At 45.4% G+C, this 18,020-nt stretch overlaps 1 protein-coding gene across 1 annotated transcript in view; it reads right to left on the bottom strand.

The window, feature by feature from the left end:
* CACHD1 (cache domain containing 1) overlaps positions 1-14,029 on the bottom strand; it is a 112,071-nt gene extending 98,042 nt beyond the window's left edge. Inside the window, exon 1 of the mRNA XM_049809415.1 lies at positions 13,593-14,029. Within this exon, the coding sequence (XP_049665372.1) occupies positions 13,593-13,934 (342 nt within the window). The 5' untranslated portion in view covers positions 13,935-14,029. The remainder of the gene's footprint in view (positions 1-13,592) is intronic.
* Positions 14,030-18,020: the final 3,991 nt, after the last annotated feature.

Genomic DNA, 18,020 nt, shown 5'->3' on the forward strand with positions numbered 1-18,020 from the left:
TTTTCTTAGAAATACATGAGCAGCATTTGCACAGCAACCCGCAAGAAATAGTACAGAGTATGCCTATGCTTACCTTTCCCACCAGGGACAGGCCACCTGACCAAATTAGGAACCCTACTCCAAAGGACCCCAATCACATCTGTCCAGCTTTATCATTCCTATTAAAACTGTGTGGCTTTTTTGCCCCCCTCCCTTTTTTTTTTTTTTTTTTAAATAATCTTCTCTGTGAAACTTTACTCAGATGTTTCCAAACGAATACATTTTCTGGGGTCATTGCAATGGGACTAAGGCGAAGGTCTCTCTGCTTGTAACACCACAGAGCACGTGAATTAGCAGCAACTGCAAAAGGAGCTGTCTATGAGAGAACTTCAGGAATTTTTTTTGTTGAAGTTTAGTTCTTTTTGCTAGTGGAAACTTAATCAGTTGTCCGCTGGATTCTTGTTCTCATGAAGACATTTGCCAGGTCAAACTGAACATATCCATGATCTTGCAGCCTTATTTTTTGAGGAAGAAAACCTTTTTCTCACCAAGAATCTGTGGTGCACCACAGACAGAAAAAAATAGCAAAATCCAGATGAGGGATTGAATAAAAGATGAAAGATAACATCAAATCTCAATTAAAAAAAAAATAAAAAAATAAAATGCTCTTCTGGTAAAATGGCCATTACAGACAACCCTGATCTGCAGACCAAACCAGCAAGAAAGGGACTACCTGAGCTGAGAAAAGTTGTCTCAATTTCACCAGGCTGGAAAGCCGCTATTGTTGACGCAGACCCACTTGTACTGCCAGGGTAGCACCGAGCTCATTGCAAATGCAAAGCCCCAGCTGGGGGTAGGAAGAACTAAACGTGTTAAATGCTCAGCTGGTGAGTGCCCATACCAATCGCCCCTGCACCGCGGAGCGGGGTTCCCTCCCCCACTCCCATCTCGCTCCCCATTATTCTCCATTCAAGCTGAAAGCAAGAAGGTCTTTTCCTCTGCCGCTCGGTGTCAGCCAGACTTGGGAAGCTCCGCAGGAATTGCTGAGATCCAGAAACGCACAAAAGCCTCCTTCCACAAAGCACCCTTTCATCTAGGCAGTGTGTCTATTAAATAAGTCCTGTTAATGTGCATACATTTTTATAAAGAGATTATAAAGTGAAGACTCAGTCACTAACTGAACCACACAATAAGATTTTTAAGTCTATTACTAGAAAACTGGGGTTTAAAATGAGTAGCTGGGAATGCTTCACAACTCCTCTGCAGTAATGCTCAAATAGGTCTGGTACCCACAACGACAGCCAAAGGTGTGCTTTCTACGTTTTAATGCTTTCATTTCTTTATTGGCGACACGTAGGCACCTCAGACGATGACCACTCCGCCTTTGGCACTGTTCAGGCGTAAAACTGAAAGGATAATTCAAGCCCTGACAGCATACCTGTACCAAACATGATGCTCGGAGGACAGCAACTTCTCTGCTCTGGTGGGCTGGCAACAGGAAAGTTAAAAAAAAATAAAAATTATCAAATCCTGCTCTTTCATCGTGGTGTCAGGATGAACTGGTGAGCTGCCATTCCTGAGCATCTGCTCCTCCTCTCATCAAAACCAAAGCAGTAAACAACCACTTTATCCACTTTCTCCATTATACCCCTTCCTACATCTTTTTCCTCCCTTTCCTTTGCCCACAGGGGCTCAGCATCTTCCAAGATTTTGAATAACTAAGTCAGGTAGATATAAATTCCTGCCAGCCATGTGAGAAAGCAAGTTATTTTCTGCCTACTGGAAGGCAAAAAAAAAGAGAATCTTTTTTCTTTCTGTATCAAAGCAAGGCTAACAAGTGGACAATCTTCACCAGCGTGGCTATGGCTGTACACCAGCTTCACAACTGGCCTTTGCAGGATCTGCAGCTAGCCACACTGCCAGCCCACAGACTTGCTATAGCAAGGTTTTAAAATTTTAAATGTATTTTTGGGCATGCAGGCAATCAGACTTAGGGCTCAGTGCTAACACTGGCTCCAACCTTATTTCAGAGCAAGAATCCCAAAAAGGCTGCGAATCAGTTTTTAGTATTAAAATGAAATGTCATCTCCTAGCAGCAGTGGCAAAAACCCAGTCCAGCTCCTCATTGTGGACGAAGAGGAAGAGCGGATGGTTGCAAAACTGCTGGGTTTTGTCATGCAGACAGTGCTCTGCAAATCTTCAGGTCTACGCGTTTGCAGCCCTAGGGATCCATCCAGTTCTCTGCCAGTCCCTCAGGGATATCTTCCATCAAGCGCAGAATTTCAGGGGATCTGTTATAATCATGTTATTTCTTGTGCTGATCGGAGAGTTGTGTCCATCTGCCATACCCAGGCTGCGAACCGACCTCCACAGCCCCACACATGTCACACAGAAGAGGGCTAAGTGCTCGACTGATGCCGATGGGCAGGGAAATTGCTTGCAGCATGCTGGTGGTACTGGAAAGCGAGGAGACAGGGAATAGCAAAAATGACACAAAACAAGCAAACTAGAGCTCAGGAAATGGTGGAGCGATGCTGGAAGGCAGCGGAAACCCAGCTCTGCTGCACCTTCGGTCTGCACAAGACAGCCTGAAGTACAACTTCACGGGAACCCCCTACGCTTCTCGATGGGTCGAGGTTTGGGGTCAAAGACCTTCAATACACAAGAACATTTTTCTGTATCAAAGCTGCACCAAGATGTGGATTAATAAAAAACAGGTAAGAGCCTGGAGTAAGCCTGACCTCCACTGTATGCACATCTAGCAAAGCAGCTCTCACCCAACCTGGCTCATAGGAGTCAACAGTTTTCATTACATTTCTAAAGAATCCCAAAACAATGCATTTCTCTACTAACATTTATAATGACTGTATTATCCCTTTCTAGCTGTTTGTTTTTCCTCTTCCCCTTTAGCATGAATTTTTGGGTTCTAATAAATCATCCAGACGACACACTTGAAGCAGAGAGCACACTCAGCAGGTCTTACTTTTCAAACGAGCCTTCACATAGCAGGTCTGCATTCATTTCATCCTGACTCCAACTCTTCCCGTCCCTTCTCAAAATAGCTGCTGCACCTCTGCTCCTCAAAGAGAAATCCTCCATTTCAAACACTGAAAACCATGGTGATGTACGTTGGGCTTCATTTATTTTTGGAGGCTGGCTTTCTATTCTTGGACACATATGAAAAAGTGGCGTTTGAAAGTCTGAGGCTGCAATTACCAGAATGTATTTATTTGAATATATTTCTAGACTTACAGTCAACAACTTACTGAATAAATACATAAATATGAAGGGGGAGGTAAAATTACATTTATGTGACACCATGGTGAATCAGTGATTTTAAAATTCATTAGATTCAATTTCTTACCAAACAGAAATAAATGACTAGACATTTCTCTTAAGCTAGTTATCTACTATTATGGCTATGTTGGTGTTATTCTAATTTTGGCTTTGCATCCAGTAGTTTTAATGGAAATACAGTATCATCAGTACATCACTATCCAAAACATTAAAAACCAAACACAACTTTTGGAATAGTCCCACAGTCCCAGCAGCAAGCTCAGCACAGCACGGGTACCTCCGCCAAGAAGAGCCGGATCTTCAGCTAACTGATTTTAATAATTTCAAGACCATCAAGCATATCCCTCAGAGCAACTATCGAAATCATCTAGGGCTACATAAAATACAAGAGCAGCAGAATTCAAAAGGAAAAGCCAGAATATTATAATTTAAAATGATAGTTTCATTTCAGTCAAAAATAAAAAATTAAAAATAGACATAATTTTTTCCCAAATTACACTACTGAGCAGTAACTCACAAGAGAAGGTAGGCTACTTAAGTGATGTTAGCTTTATACTTGTGACCTCAACATTGGCGAAGCTCATCTAAAGCTAAAAAAGTTTGAAAAGTTTGCAATTTTCATCCTCCTCCTGCAATGTATTTGAATACTAACTTTTTTACAATTTTATTTTTTTTTGTTAATCATGACCTCCTACAAGCAAGACACAAGAGACTGTGTATTCAGGAATAACATTGTCTCATTTTAATCTAACAGATCAAAGACTTTGAAATTTACAGTTTAAAAACAGATGCCCGACCACTGCTGGATAATGTGACAAACTAGCCATCCTCAGTGCTTATCCCTGTCTTCCTGCCTGCACCAGAAAGTGCAGTTTGCCTTGTAAATTGTTTTCTGAAGCTGAACTCCACCAAGCCAGACCAAGGGACTAAATCCTGCAGCACCTGGCAGCCCTGGATAGCCACTGGCAAAATAAATGGAAGACAACTAAGAAATTCACATAACACATGATTCTTCGGGCAAACAGTATGCCCAGGGAAGTCTAACTACCTACACCACAGTCGTAGCACCTCTTAATAAAATAGCCTTTCATTGTTAAAATTGCTAAATATATTACCCTCAAATTAAAAATCCTTTTATTTTATCCTGTATACACCTTTCATACAACACAAAAATTCTGTCTCTAACATGTTGATTTTGCCTGTCTTGAATACACCAGTCCACAAGGGCTTGACTGTGCTGGCTGTTGTCAACTGGAAGCTGAACCTGCAGACCACGCACCCGCTTCAGCCTCCACTGCTAACAAAATACTGAACTGCAATTTAGGATCCACTGAGTTGAAGTGGCCTTTCCTCCTCCATTTTACACTCCTCGCAACGGTGAGAGATCCTGCTTCTTTCTTTTCCTCCAAATGGCGTTTAGGTCTCCAAAACTGAAAGTCAGAAATCCCGTATGACTTCTGTATCGGAAGAAAATAACATGCTAGTTCACCGACCATGAACAAAACAATAAAAATGTCCTGAAAACACCTTCTTCTGTACCAATCTTCCATCAGCACTTGCCCATGTGTTGATTTGCAATGGATAGGCTAGCACTGAAAGAAAACACTTCAGGCAAACTTAATTTTGCTCCCACAAAGCGCATGCCTCTGTAGCCATACCAAGGCAGCTGTTGTAGAACATTCCCAAAAAGCGTTCCTCACCTGATGCTTGCCAACACATACAACATCTCAGCATCTACTTCAGCCAGAAAAGCAACACACGACTTGTTTTTCTCTTCCTCGCTGTTTTGAGGCAAAATAGTACTAGCGCAGGTCAAACACAACCAGTCTCTGCCAAGGACTTGGGCTTTCTCCTGTTCCCAAAGCAGCAGCCACGTTTGGGATGATGCACCAGCGAGCTGAACCGTTCCACGGCGTAGCACACAACCTGCCTGATATGCAGCAGATGTGGAATGGTCCCTGGCCAGGAACAGCTCTGCTGTCACCACTGGCCACGACATCATCTGGATGGCGCTGAACACCTCTCTGCCTGCAGCGGTAGCACCATTCGACCAGTTTTCACACCCATCCGCCATCACATGGTAAGGGGGAAGGAGAGGAAATGATCACAAGCATGCAGGGATCACACAGCTGATCTTCTTTGTGCTAACACAGCTTCTGGGAAAGAGCTGGTGAAGACTGCTGCTTATTTGGTTAAAACCAAGATATTTTGCTGATTTGGCATTAATTTTTGTATCAAATGCTACCCTCACACAAATGAGAAGTCTGCTCTGATAAAATCTCATGCTCTTGACCCACACAATCCAGGGTTCCTTTATTTTCCAACAAATAAAAGGCAAAGAGCCCTCCTGGCTCTCCACGCAATCTTCCCAAGGGCTGGTGAGCCCTTTCCAACCTTGGCTCAGAGCCTGGACTTGCTCCAGGCAAAACAGCCTCCCACTATAGCTATTTTTGGGGTTCTGTCCCTTCTCTTCTCCGCCCCATCACCACAAACACCTCCCCAGATTTTGTTTGATATTACTTCTGAGGCGAAAGTACAGCCCAAGAGGAAATATTTCAAATACTTCCTTTGCAGAAAGCGAGAGAAGCAGGGACTGAACCAGAGACAGGGAGGTCATGGGAGCACCCAGCCCTTTGGTGTGGTACCATCATATCACTGTCAAGCTGAACTCACCTTCAGACACAATCTGGTCTGAAATCCACAAAAAATGGCACAGAAATACTCTCATAACCCTACCAGGCTGAGCGCAAAAGAAATTCTGCTTAAGGCGTTCCAGCTTCTAGAAACCTTTATGGCAACTTCCAGATGTGTCTATTTTAAAGCCTTTTTTCTCTGGCCTCATTCCCACCTGTGACGATCATAAATATAGCCAAAAATTCCTACTGTATCGCAGGAGTATGTGCAAAAGATGGCCAAAACCAGACAGAGAGCACTGGCTAGAGAGCTCTACAGAAATGCTGAAAGTAAAATTGCAGCTTTTCTCAAAAAGGTGTTAGGGCTTTTCTGCTGTACTAGTAGAGCGGTTGCAGCTTCAAATCACATAGTCAAGAGCTGAGCAAAACCATGCACTCAAAGGGAAACAGCACCAGTGAAAAGTTGGTTTTATCAGCTGCTTCTGGCTGCAAAGCTGGTAAAGGGAAACGTAATAGTTTGTTTTTACTAATGATTGCAATTGTGCAAATATACTTAAGCAAAATCACTTGGGAGACTCTACAGAGACCTTACAGGCAGTTGATAAAAGTGACTCCATTAAAACTTTTCATGGGATTGGAAATGAGTATTATTGACTTGTAGCACCATGATTATTTCACAAGTCAATTCAGATTTTCTCTGCTAAATTAGACATACAATATCTGTATGGAAATCTATACCAGGGAAATACACACATAATGCAAGATTCAAGCAATGACTTAGCATGCACTCCATTTTATGTTAGAAAAGGCATGTTTTCACAACAGACACTGGGTAAGTATCAATGTTATTAAGCTCTGTTTTCCATGGGAAGAGAGCACAGGGATATCCTTTCAGATTTCATTAAAATTGCATGTTACTGAACAACAGTAAACTACAGGAGAACGATAACTGCAGAATGCAGTCCCTCTGTACTTTATAATTTTACACTTTATTCAGCATTAAGCCTATGATACAAGAAGAAGTAGTATAGCTATTAGTGAAAACCTTGGCAGAATCTTTGACATACAAAACAAAGGTTAATACATCAAAGAAGTTACTTAAATTTCAATTTTTAAGCTGTTATCCATGTACAGCAAAAAAGAAAGGAAAAAAAAAAACCACAGAAGTTAGTATTTTCCTATTCAACTACATACAAATAAATCATTCCTGGGACACTGCCCAACCCTTACTGAAGTCCCCAGCAAAATCCGCGTAAGCTCTGATCCATGAAGCATCGCCATTACCAGGCTTCACAGAGAGCCAGGCTCGCACTGGGGTAGCTCTGTATCCCAGCCTAGAGCAGTTCAAACTATGGAGTGCCCTAACGGGAAATACAGAAATTTGGGGTACCTTCTTATTGCTGGGCATTTCCACACATGAGGGTATTGAACTGACGAGGTTCCAATCATTTCTTTGCCAATTTTTCACCAATAATTGATGAACACAAAACAGTAATTGTCAAACAAAAAAAATATCTGTTAATACTTAATACTTCCTTTTATCCATGGACATAAAAGAATAACTGGTAAACACACACACACAAAATCTTCTAATACTTCACATTTTCTTCTATTCTCAAACATATCTTGCCTTTCTGCCTGAAAGAACGTGAAGCACTCGATGCTATTTGACAATAAGCATTAGGTTTTTTCTCTCACCCGTGCCTGGCCAAGCTACCAGCAGCACAGCAGCTTCTCTGCTATGTTCAGATTGTCAGCCACTAACCATTCCTCCTCTGCTGAATTAAGCCAAGGAAAAAGTGGGCTGACACATGCTGTATTTACTTTTGCGCCTTCTTAACATATGTGTTATCAGCCCTGCCACAGCTGAGAGATTCCCAATCGCTTCACAGCGTACTTGGATTTCTTGCCGCTAATAACCCCTCCGGTCCCCACCACGACTGGCAGGATCCTTCGTTGCAGCAGTGCAGGGGACAGCTAATTATCTACCAACCCACCTTGCTGCACCACACTCGACAACTTTTATCTGCCCAGGACAGCTGCCTTCTCCCCGTTTGAAGTGAAATGTCAGTCTTCGCTCATGCCACAAGACTTACATCACTAACGATGTCCCAACACTTTGAAGAAACAACTCAAAGCCTAATTAAAAATTCAGAGTCGGTATCCTACGCGCAGCCATTTTCACTGCCCTTCCACCAGGACCTCTCTCTATCTTTTTGAAATGTTTCATGCCAGAAAAAAAAGAATCCGTGTGGAACAGGATGAAAAACTGCTGCTGTCTTAGGCTTTCAGAGAGCCTTGAAAAAGGCTGCTGTAGCTGGATTCAAACCAAGACAATATCATGTAAAACAGATGAGGTTTTATTCCGCTGGTTTCTACTCTGTAATTATTACTAAAGTGTGCGCTACTGCCAAATAATAATTTTTAAAATATATATATATAATCAAACATTTATCAGCCTTCCTTACTTACATTTTTCTATTGTATTTCAGCTTCACAACCTGGAAACAACCTGAAAGTATAAGGGAAAAAAAGGGAAGCAGTTTTCCTTGCTGTCCTTTGGTTGAGGGTCCACAGAGGTCTGGATTTCAGACCCAGCGCTGGAGGACTTGTGGTGCTTTACATCACTTGCTGCCCAAGTACCTCACAGTCACCGACAGATTTATTTGTCAATACCCATAGAAAGAAGCGGGGAAATGTGTGAAATCCCTGATTTCAGAGATGGAGAACCACAGTTCTGGCATTTCAACTGGTCTGCAGTGCAGCTCAATATGGGATTTCTCTCTTCTAAGTCGTAAATCCACTGTCATTAGCCAGAAGACCATCCCATTAGAAAAAAAAATACCGTATTCAGTCAGTGTTCATTTTCAAAGATATTAAATAAATGGACAGTTCTGGTGACTGCAACTCTTTGCCATCATCCAGAAATCTTCAAAGAATGTGGATTTTTCAGAACAGTGGTGTCAGGGCATCCTCCCCTTATAAACCGCTGGACATCTCCCCATCTCTGTGTCATTCTGGTCTGCACGCAATCTGTTCTTCTTGAAAAACATATGGCCAGACAAGTTATTAGTAAAATAAATAAATAATACGCTTGCCAATCAAGCTGGAGAAGCTTGTACTATGCTGTTTGTTATTTTACACATCACTAGCTCACCTGAGCAAGTATTAATAAAAAAAGGAGGGGAAAAAACCCAGGAAAAAAATTACCAGCAAAACTGCTCTTTTCAGATTCAAAACGTGCTTTTTTTTTCCAACCTCCAAGATCAGAAACAGACAATGAGAAAGGGATGTGCTTCCTTCACAGAGTAAGTGTAAAGGATTAAGATGGCAGAGCTGCCTTCAAAAATATTCAAGGCCCTCTGGGCCTGTAACTTTTGTTACTATCTGGCTAGAAACATCAACATGCATTTTGAAAGTTATAGAAGCACTTAACAATGCTTTTCATCTTCAAAGCATTGCTTAATCCTTTCAACTCTCACTGCAAGTATCACATCCCTATTTTGGAGGTGGAAACATCACCTTGCCCCACACCATCAAAAAATAGTCCTCACCTTGGATGCCCCATGCAGATTTGGAGGGTTAAACCTTGCCAAAACCAAACAAAATGCCCACAAAAGTTCTAACGTATCCTTTTCCTGCCTCCACCTCCCAACCAAAGAATTTCAGTTGTTTCAACCAACGACCTACTCTGTAATTTCCACCAGGTCAGAGAAGCCAGGATCAGACAAGCCAGGTAACAGGGATGGTGAAACTCCACCAGCAGACCAGGTCATGCCACAACCACCAATTTAGTTATAATTTTAGTATAAAGGGGCGCTTAGCTTTTAATTACAACTGACTGTCAGCTCTGCCCAGGAGAATATATTACAGGACTGTCACACGACCTGCTCATTCACCAAGCTCCAGCCCTCTGCGAATTACGACATTGGACTATTTAAGATGTAGTCTACTGAGTAATGACAAGTAAAACGGCTGCTCAGGCTGGCAAGCGGAGATGTGATTGCACGCCGTCTTCCAAGGGTGCAGCCTGCTGCCAAAAGCTGCTCCCTGTAACGATACGGATGCTGTCAACACACGCTCTAGCTAACAAAAAAAGAAGGTAACGGTTACGGGTGACTGTAGGTACAGTACCTGCACCTGGCTGCAGGCAGAGCACCCCCCACAAACCAGCGGCTTCTCCTCCCACCGCTGTCACAGCACAGCGCCCTCCATCCCGCAGGAAGGAGAGGGAAGAGTAAGAGACCGTGGTGCAGCTGTTTCTGGTTAATTTGGAAGAAGCATTGACGAACTTTGGGGAGAACTGTAAACAGATCACCTCTATCGCTGAGGGCAAAAAAATGCGCAAGCACGTGCACGTACGCACTACCCCATACCCCGACGCATAAAAGGAAATACACGCGATATTAAGATACAGCAACGTCATTAACTGTGGTTTTGGTAGAACTGTCAAGTGGAGTGGGAACAATAATTAATCACAGCAATAGAGGAAGTCAGACAATTGATGAACTTCTATATTTAACCACTCCTGGAGAAATAACACCCAACACGGTAACACACACACACCCAGGAACCCACACATCCTTCTGCACTGCAGCACCCAACATGTGTTTTCACTAAGTGAATGTTTCGTATGATACAAATGTGTCTATTCTAATTTGAACCTTAAATAAGAAACTGTTAAAACTGCCCTCCAATGATGCATCTCACCAGTTGTTACCTCCATTACATTATCCTCAGCTGCAAGTATGCAGTACTGTTCAAGGAATAAATTTATATATGAAATCAGAGCACTTACAGGAGTGCGAAAACAAAGCATTACTTAAAGGTAACGGTCAGATACTGTACTCACGCAAGTGTCTTTAAATAGAAAGCAGTGGTGTGAGTGCCAAAAACAATTGTCAGACTGATGCTGGCATCAGAAATCTCTCTCATCCTCATTCTTCCTGTAGCTTCAGCCTATATTACGATGCAGATGTACATGCACCTCATTCCTCTCAACAATGCAAAACAATGTGATTTGATTAAAAACACTAAGTCCTTATTGCTGTTGGTCTAATTACATGGAACACTGGTAGGAGAAGAATGTATTGCAGGAAGTAGATACTGTGAGGAGGAGACGGATCTCGTTTATAGCACTGACGGCTGCTCCAGCAGAAATCTATTTTCTATCTCGCAACTTCCATATCCGTTACACCCTGCCCCTTTCCACAGGCATTTAAGGCTCAGAAATCTCGTGGTTCTCCTCTTACCTCTTCCACTTGCTCCGTTGGTGTCTGCTCTGGAGGCTCCACCTCATCCTCCTTTCCTGCATTTATGGAGGCTCTGTCTACAATTTCCTCTTTTTTCCAGACTCAAAACACACCCAAACCAACCTCTCACCTTCACTCTATTTAAGCATTTCCACCTGCTCCTTCACTCATTGGATGCTTCTTCCCCACCTCCAGCTCAGACCTATCCTTCCTCTGAAGCCCTCTCCCGCTCCAGCGGCTGGTGACACCACCTCCTGCCTATTACCAGGATGTGCAGACGTGGGAGCCACAACTGGCAAGGACTGAAGCACGAAGAGAGCGTGCAACGGAAGCCTGAAATCCTGCCGCTTCCTTCTCTACAATTCATGAAACCGAATAAAACCGCCGCTCACAAATGGGTGGATATCAATCCTTCCTCTCGCTACCGCAACTTCCTCTCACTGGGTCCTGATTTGGAGCCTGCCTCCACGTCGCCCTCCAAGCCCAGGACAACACTCCTGGATTTATACCCAATTAAAGGCCAAAAGTGCTCTCGCTCTTCTTCCAAAATGCCCCACCCCTCCCTTCTGCCCGGGCGCAGCCCCACCATGGCACCTGTTTGCTTCGCCCCGAGCATCCCCGCTGTGCCGATGGTCCTCCGGCACAGGCAACCCGCCGCAGCTCGCCAACAGCCCTGCACAAGCGGAGAAAAGGGTAATTCTGTGCCAGCTACACCCGGCCCCACCTGAGCAGGCTTAGGAAATTTCTACCCTAAAATGACTGAGAAGCATGGGCCGCAGTGACACATGTCATAACATTTTTTGTTCTACTGTAGGAGGTCAGCAAAGAAGCTTCTAAAATCAGGGGAGGTTTGTTCCCACCGGTTTTTAATCTTGAACAGCTGTAATAATGTTACAGGGGAGAGCAAAGGACAGGCTGCGCATTAGCTTGATGGGAGTTAAGACAGCCAAAATATTAAGCATATAAAAATAGAGCTCAGTATGAAAAGGGTTTAACTACCAGTTTCACCGCATTAAATTACTTTGGGGCCTCAAATATTCAACTAATAGTAAACACAGTTTCGACATTATTTGCATCCCCGTGCACCGGCATCCAGATTGTTCCCGAGTTCGTATCATCGGTGCAATTCTTGGAAAGAAAACCTGGCTCATCCTACAGTTAGCTGGTGTATCACAGCAAGGTAACCACATATATTTTTATGAGTTGCTTTTTTAAAGACAATGCATGTTGAGATGATCGCGTTAGACTTTTTTTTTTTTAACACCAGAAACAGATTTAGCAATACAATTACAGTGACTTCATTTACATTAACCAGAGACTCCACCATTTACAGGATTATGCTCGTATCTTTTCAGGGGAAATACATACATGCGTATGCACAGCACAGGAAAAAAAGTGACTTCCTTGAATTCAGTACATCCATAATCTACCTTGTTAACTGAAGTCATTTAAATCCATGTCTTCTTAGCATCAAGGACAAGAGACAGCTCAGTGTTTTCCCGGACAAAACACAACCCTAGGAGGCCGGCCAACACAATGATGTTTCAGAGGTGAGAGAATGAAGCCAGTTTAGAGAAGATAAAAGGCCATTTGGGTAGAGACCCCTGCTGATCCTATGAAAGTGTCTCCTTTTCAATTTGGGAGGCTTTTAAAACTGCATTTGCTACTGACCATACCTTCCCCCTGAAAGCCGCCTGGGATCCGATTTCGCTTTTTCACTACCCCCTCCCCAGGGAGGGTCCGTCGCTGATACCAGGTACCAGCACACCCTCCCAGTCCGACCAGTCCCCTCCGCACGACGCCCCATTAAGACGCAGCCTCTAAGGCCGAGATGCAAATAACTCCTCACCACCACCTTCACCCACGACGAATTACAGCATCTGAATAAACTTGTCCCAACGCACGCTCGGGCCGGAAAGCATTTCTTTACCCGGGATCCGAGCGTTTTCGGGCAGGACTCGACTCATTACAGCTCCCAGCCAGCAGGCAGAGGGATGCTCGGGCGGGAAGGCAGGTTAGCACCGAGCCGCAAAACCCCCACCAGGCCGGGCTCGGACCCCTCTGCAAAAAAAAATAAAAAAACCCCACGGCCTTCGGGGACGGGGAGGGAGGGGACGGGGACGTTTTCTGCTCGTTTCTGTTGTGTAAATTACACACAAAACAGGACTCCGGCCGTGCCCCCCCCCCCCCCCCCCCAAGCCTCCTCCCGCGCCTCAGCCCGCCCGCCCGGGGCTGAGGGGAGCGGGGCCGGGGGAACCGGGCGGCCCGCGCAAGGGGGAGGGAAAGTTTGCGTAGAAGAAAAGAACCGGGAAAGGGAGGGGGGAGAAAGGAATGAAGAAAGAAAGGGCGAAACAGGAATCGGGAAGAGCGTGTGGAGAAGGGAGGGAAGGAGGGAAAACCAGGCGAGGCGCGGGGCCGGGCCGGGCCGTACCTGCATGGTGACGACCCCCAGCTCCTCGGTGGCGAGTTTCCTCATCTGGGTGGCCAAAACTTGCGCCTCGTCCAGGATGGAGAACTCCGCCTCGGCGGCGCTCAACCCGCAGACCAACGCCAGGCAGAGGAGGCCGAACGTTCCCCGACCCCGCTGGCGGCGGCCCCGGGAGTCAACGGCGGCCTCCCGCCTCCCGCCGCCCCGCGCCATGCTGCCGCCGCGGCCGGAGAACCGCGGGCACCGCCTCAGGTCAACTTCCACCCATCCACCCCCCCCCGCGACTCCCGCACCGCCTTCCCCCGAGCCCCGGGGGCCGGTTAAGGCTGCGGGGGTGGCCGCCATACGGGGGGGGGGGGGGGACGGCGGCGGTTTGGGCGGGCGCTGCGCCCCGCGCCCGGCTCTGAGGGACAGTGGAACGGCGCGGCCTCCGCCGCTGACTGACTGACTGACTGACTGACTGACTGACTGAAGAGCGGCGGCTGCGGAGAGACGCAAACTGCGGAGCTGGACGCCAACTGCGGAGCGGACGCAAACTGCGGAGGGGAGGAGCAGGGAGCGGCGGGGACGGGATCGGAGTCGCGGACGGGGAAAAGGGGAGGCGGCCGGTAAACCGGATCGGGCCTTCCCCCCCCCCCCCCCCCCCCCACGACAAAACCACACACACCGCCCACCCACCCGCTCCCCCCCCGTCCCCGCGGGACGGGACTGCGGCAGCGGGAAGCGCGAGTGTTGTGGGGAAAATCAGCAGGCTTTCTTCACCCCCTTTATTATTTTTTTTTAACCTTTAACTTCTTTTTAAACTTTTTTTTCCACCCCCTTTTATAAACCTTTTTCCGTTCTTCTAATTTCACCCCCTTTTTTAAACCTTTTCTTCTCAATCACGGTGGCTTTCTCCTCTGGCAAAAGTCATCCCGCCCTCCCCCGGGATGGCGCGGGCTCCCGCCAAGCGACGAGGCTTGAGAAAATGTCTGTCGTGCCACGGGGGTGGAAAATTAAATAAATGAAAGGAACGCCCGCGAAGCCTAACCCCCTCGATGGCGCGCAACCGACAGCTGTCCTCCCGGCGAGAGCGGCACGGAAAACATCGCACGTGAGACACCCCCCCCCAGGAGAAACGTCCCCTTGTCGGGCCTAAGCGCTGGGTTAGGAACAAGGCCATTTTTGGGGCGATGCAGAGAAATCCCTTTCCATAACCTCTGCTCGTAACCCGCCTCGGCCCTGGAAACGCACGCCAACCCCTGCACCCCCCCGATAGGTAGCGGCGTCTTCCTCAATCCCTCGTCTTCCTCACACCTTACGCCTTCCCTCCTCCTCGCGCACCTCGTTAGGAACGCGCTGGAAGCCTTGCGTGCACAGGAAGGTTATTAGGAAAACACGTACAGGGGAATAAAAGTCACCAAATGAAAGCGGGAGTCCTTTTATTTTGCACCCGGCAGTAGTTCCTGCTCGGCAAGCAGCGAGCCGAAAAAGCCAAATACTAGGCACGTACAAAATACAGACCCTCTCGATTTTCTCTTCATTAATTAACACTTTATGGCAACACCCTGCAAACGTATAGGATTTTTAAAGAACTCTGACTTGTAGTGACTAGACGGCTTCGATACCCGCTTCACTAGTTAATTTTTTTTAAGAGCCCTACCCGAGTCACTCGTGTCCCCTAGCAGTAAATTCCACGAGTTAACAATTCATGCAAGAATTAATATAGCGACATAGTATTTACTATAATCACATACTGTTTTCTTGAAATGTGGTGGAGTTGATTTTTTGACTTCTCCCAGGCACTGGGTGCCAGGAGCGATTCCCCATCCCGTTTTGTGGAAAGCGGGAGCTGGGTCAGACCCAAACCCCTTCTCCTGCGGGAACAGGCTGCGGCTGGGCAGCCTCCGCTGGCATCTCTCGGGGTCAGGTTTTACCTGCCGCTGTTCTTGTAAGGGATGTCAGCAAAACTCTCCTTCATTTGGTTTTAATAAATGAAATTTAATTCTTACTACGCAAAAGTCGTATCAGTTTATCCTTGGCTTTTGTTCATTTAGGTGATTTATGGGTCTAATTTTTGGGTTTTTTTTTTCAGTTTTCCTGACGAAGACTTCTGGTTTAGCAAAAGCAATCTAAACCAAAATGACACCTCTCAAAGCTGCCATAACAGGTATCTTGTATTTCTGTCGCTGAAGTAGCATTTGCTACCTGAAAGACAAGGAATTTTCCTTCCATCGCACTGAAGCTCTTGGTCTTCTGTTGGAGTATTTTCCTTGGGCCCACGAGAGAGAGAAGCAAAACTCAGCCAAATTCGCTCTTAGCACTAGTCATTTTCGTATTACATTTTATGGTTTTTTTATTAGATTCACTAGTGTAGGACGCAAAGGTTTTAAATTATAGTGAAAAGCCGAGTGGTTTTCAAATATCTTGGCTAAACTACCCAGTTTTTTTTATTTCATTTCTGTCCTTAGCTGCATGTTTGAAAAGAAAACTCCATCTCTGTAAACTTTCTTACGTAAAAAATTATCAAATCAAGGTCACAGCTGGAGCTAAGTCAATAGCTAGCTGCATGAGCAACACCACTGAATTTCCAGCTATCCAAGTCGTCCAATTCATGCACCCGATCATGAAATCGCAAGGTTAATGCTACAAATAGTTTTTTGTTTTTTTTTTTTTTTTTTTTTTTACAAACTAACCTCAGGAAATGAATGAAGCAATTGTCCTTCTGGTTCCAAAGCCCCGGGATCCTGCTCATGGCAAGGGAACCGACTGAACAGGTTTAACATTTTCGTGTGCAACCTAAACTCATTTACTCTAAAACCCTCGAGGCAAACCCGGACTCCTCCTGGAGTTCCCATATGCTTCGTGCCTACATGGCTGCCTCCCCAGACAAGCTAGCCAGCTTCCAGCAGCAGTTAGCAACCCTTCCTTCCACCCCACAGCCTCATTGCCTCTCCTGTTTTCGGAGGAGCTGGTCTGTGATGTGGAAAGCAGACCCGATGCAGAATTGCAACCGAGGTAACCACCAGTCGTGTCATTTCTAAATTAGTTGTATACACGCTCACTTTCACACGTCAAAATATTTAAAGAAAAATAGGAAACGACTCCCTCCAAAATGCCCTGGGGAAAAAAGAATAGGATATCTAAAAATAACCCCCAAAATTCAGATTCTATGATCTTTGGAGTCATAGGACATCAGTCAAAACTGCCAATTCAGACAACTTGATGTTTATCGCCCTCTCAAACCAGGCTGGTCTTTCCCACGCTTGGATGGTCAGGCTGGCACAGCTGTGGATTAAATCTGTCTCCTTTGGCTTTGAAATAAGCCTTGGAGGAGAAGAGGATTGCCCTTCCGTGGTGCTGTAGGGTTGTGGCATCCTCAGTTGTGGAGCGTACACGTGCTGCAGGCTGGAGAGGGGAAGGACCAGTAAGATGCAAAGAAGAGAGGAGATGACATCTCTGCTGTGCTAACAGCCTTCGGGCATAAATAATGCAGCCATTAAGATCTGCAAAAATGAGGCCAGACTATAAATATGTCCCTTGTTTTTAGAGAGCAAGAAAAGAATGAATCTGGAATTCAAGCGCTGGAGTATGGGAAGAAGAGGAACATATGTCAGATATAAATCCCAGCGCCATGGTGGGAGTAAACATGCTCTGACAGCAGCGTACGCAGATGCCGAATAGGTCAGTATATGGCAACGCTGGGAAACAGAACAAGTGAGACGACTCCAGCGTAGCTGGTACGTGTGACGGCACCAAAGAAAAGTACTATTTCTGTAGCGTATGATTCAACATGGTTTACTAATTGCGTATATCCCTCTGTAGAGATCATGACGTTATTGATATATCTTCTGAAGTTCGTTTACAGATAAATATTTAACTTTTTTCCTAGCAAATCAGGAGCACCACGTGTCGAAAAAGCATGGTCTGACCTTTGGAAAATCTCCTTGAAAGGGGCACTTCTTTTATGATACTAATCTTCATGCCTGCAAGCAATACAACATAGGGTCCAAAAAATGATAAGGCAGACAGAATAATTGTTTGGCAGCCTCATACTTTCTGCCCGATCCTCTCTCCTGGTCCGTAGCCCTTTCGCTAACTGGCTTTGTGCAAACCGTGCGCCCGGTAACCCGTAAAGGCACAGTGATACTCAGACACTCACTAAGAAAGGAACTGAGAAACTCTTTGTGGGTCTCATTTCTAACCTCACAGGAAAGACTAAATTTAATCTTTTGGTATAAATCCGGATTAAAAACAGTGAAAATGGAAGTTTGCATGAGGCTACTACTTTTCGCTTTGCTGCAGTCTTCCTCTTGTGTCTCCCAGTTTATGTGCTTTGGTTTGACTTTCTCATCTGACTCCTTTTCTGTTTGCCTTCATTTTGATTGTGGTCATCAGTAAGCTGAAGTACACAGGCTAAGTCTGAAGGGCTTAATTTCCCCACGTTGATTT

Source organism: Accipiter gentilis, chromosome 8 (genome assembly GCF_929443795.1).
Source record: "Accipiter gentilis chromosome 8, bAccGen1.1, whole genome shotgun sequence".
Taxonomy (NCBI): Eukaryota; Metazoa; Chordata; class Aves; order Accipitriformes; family Accipitridae; genus Astur; species Astur gentilis.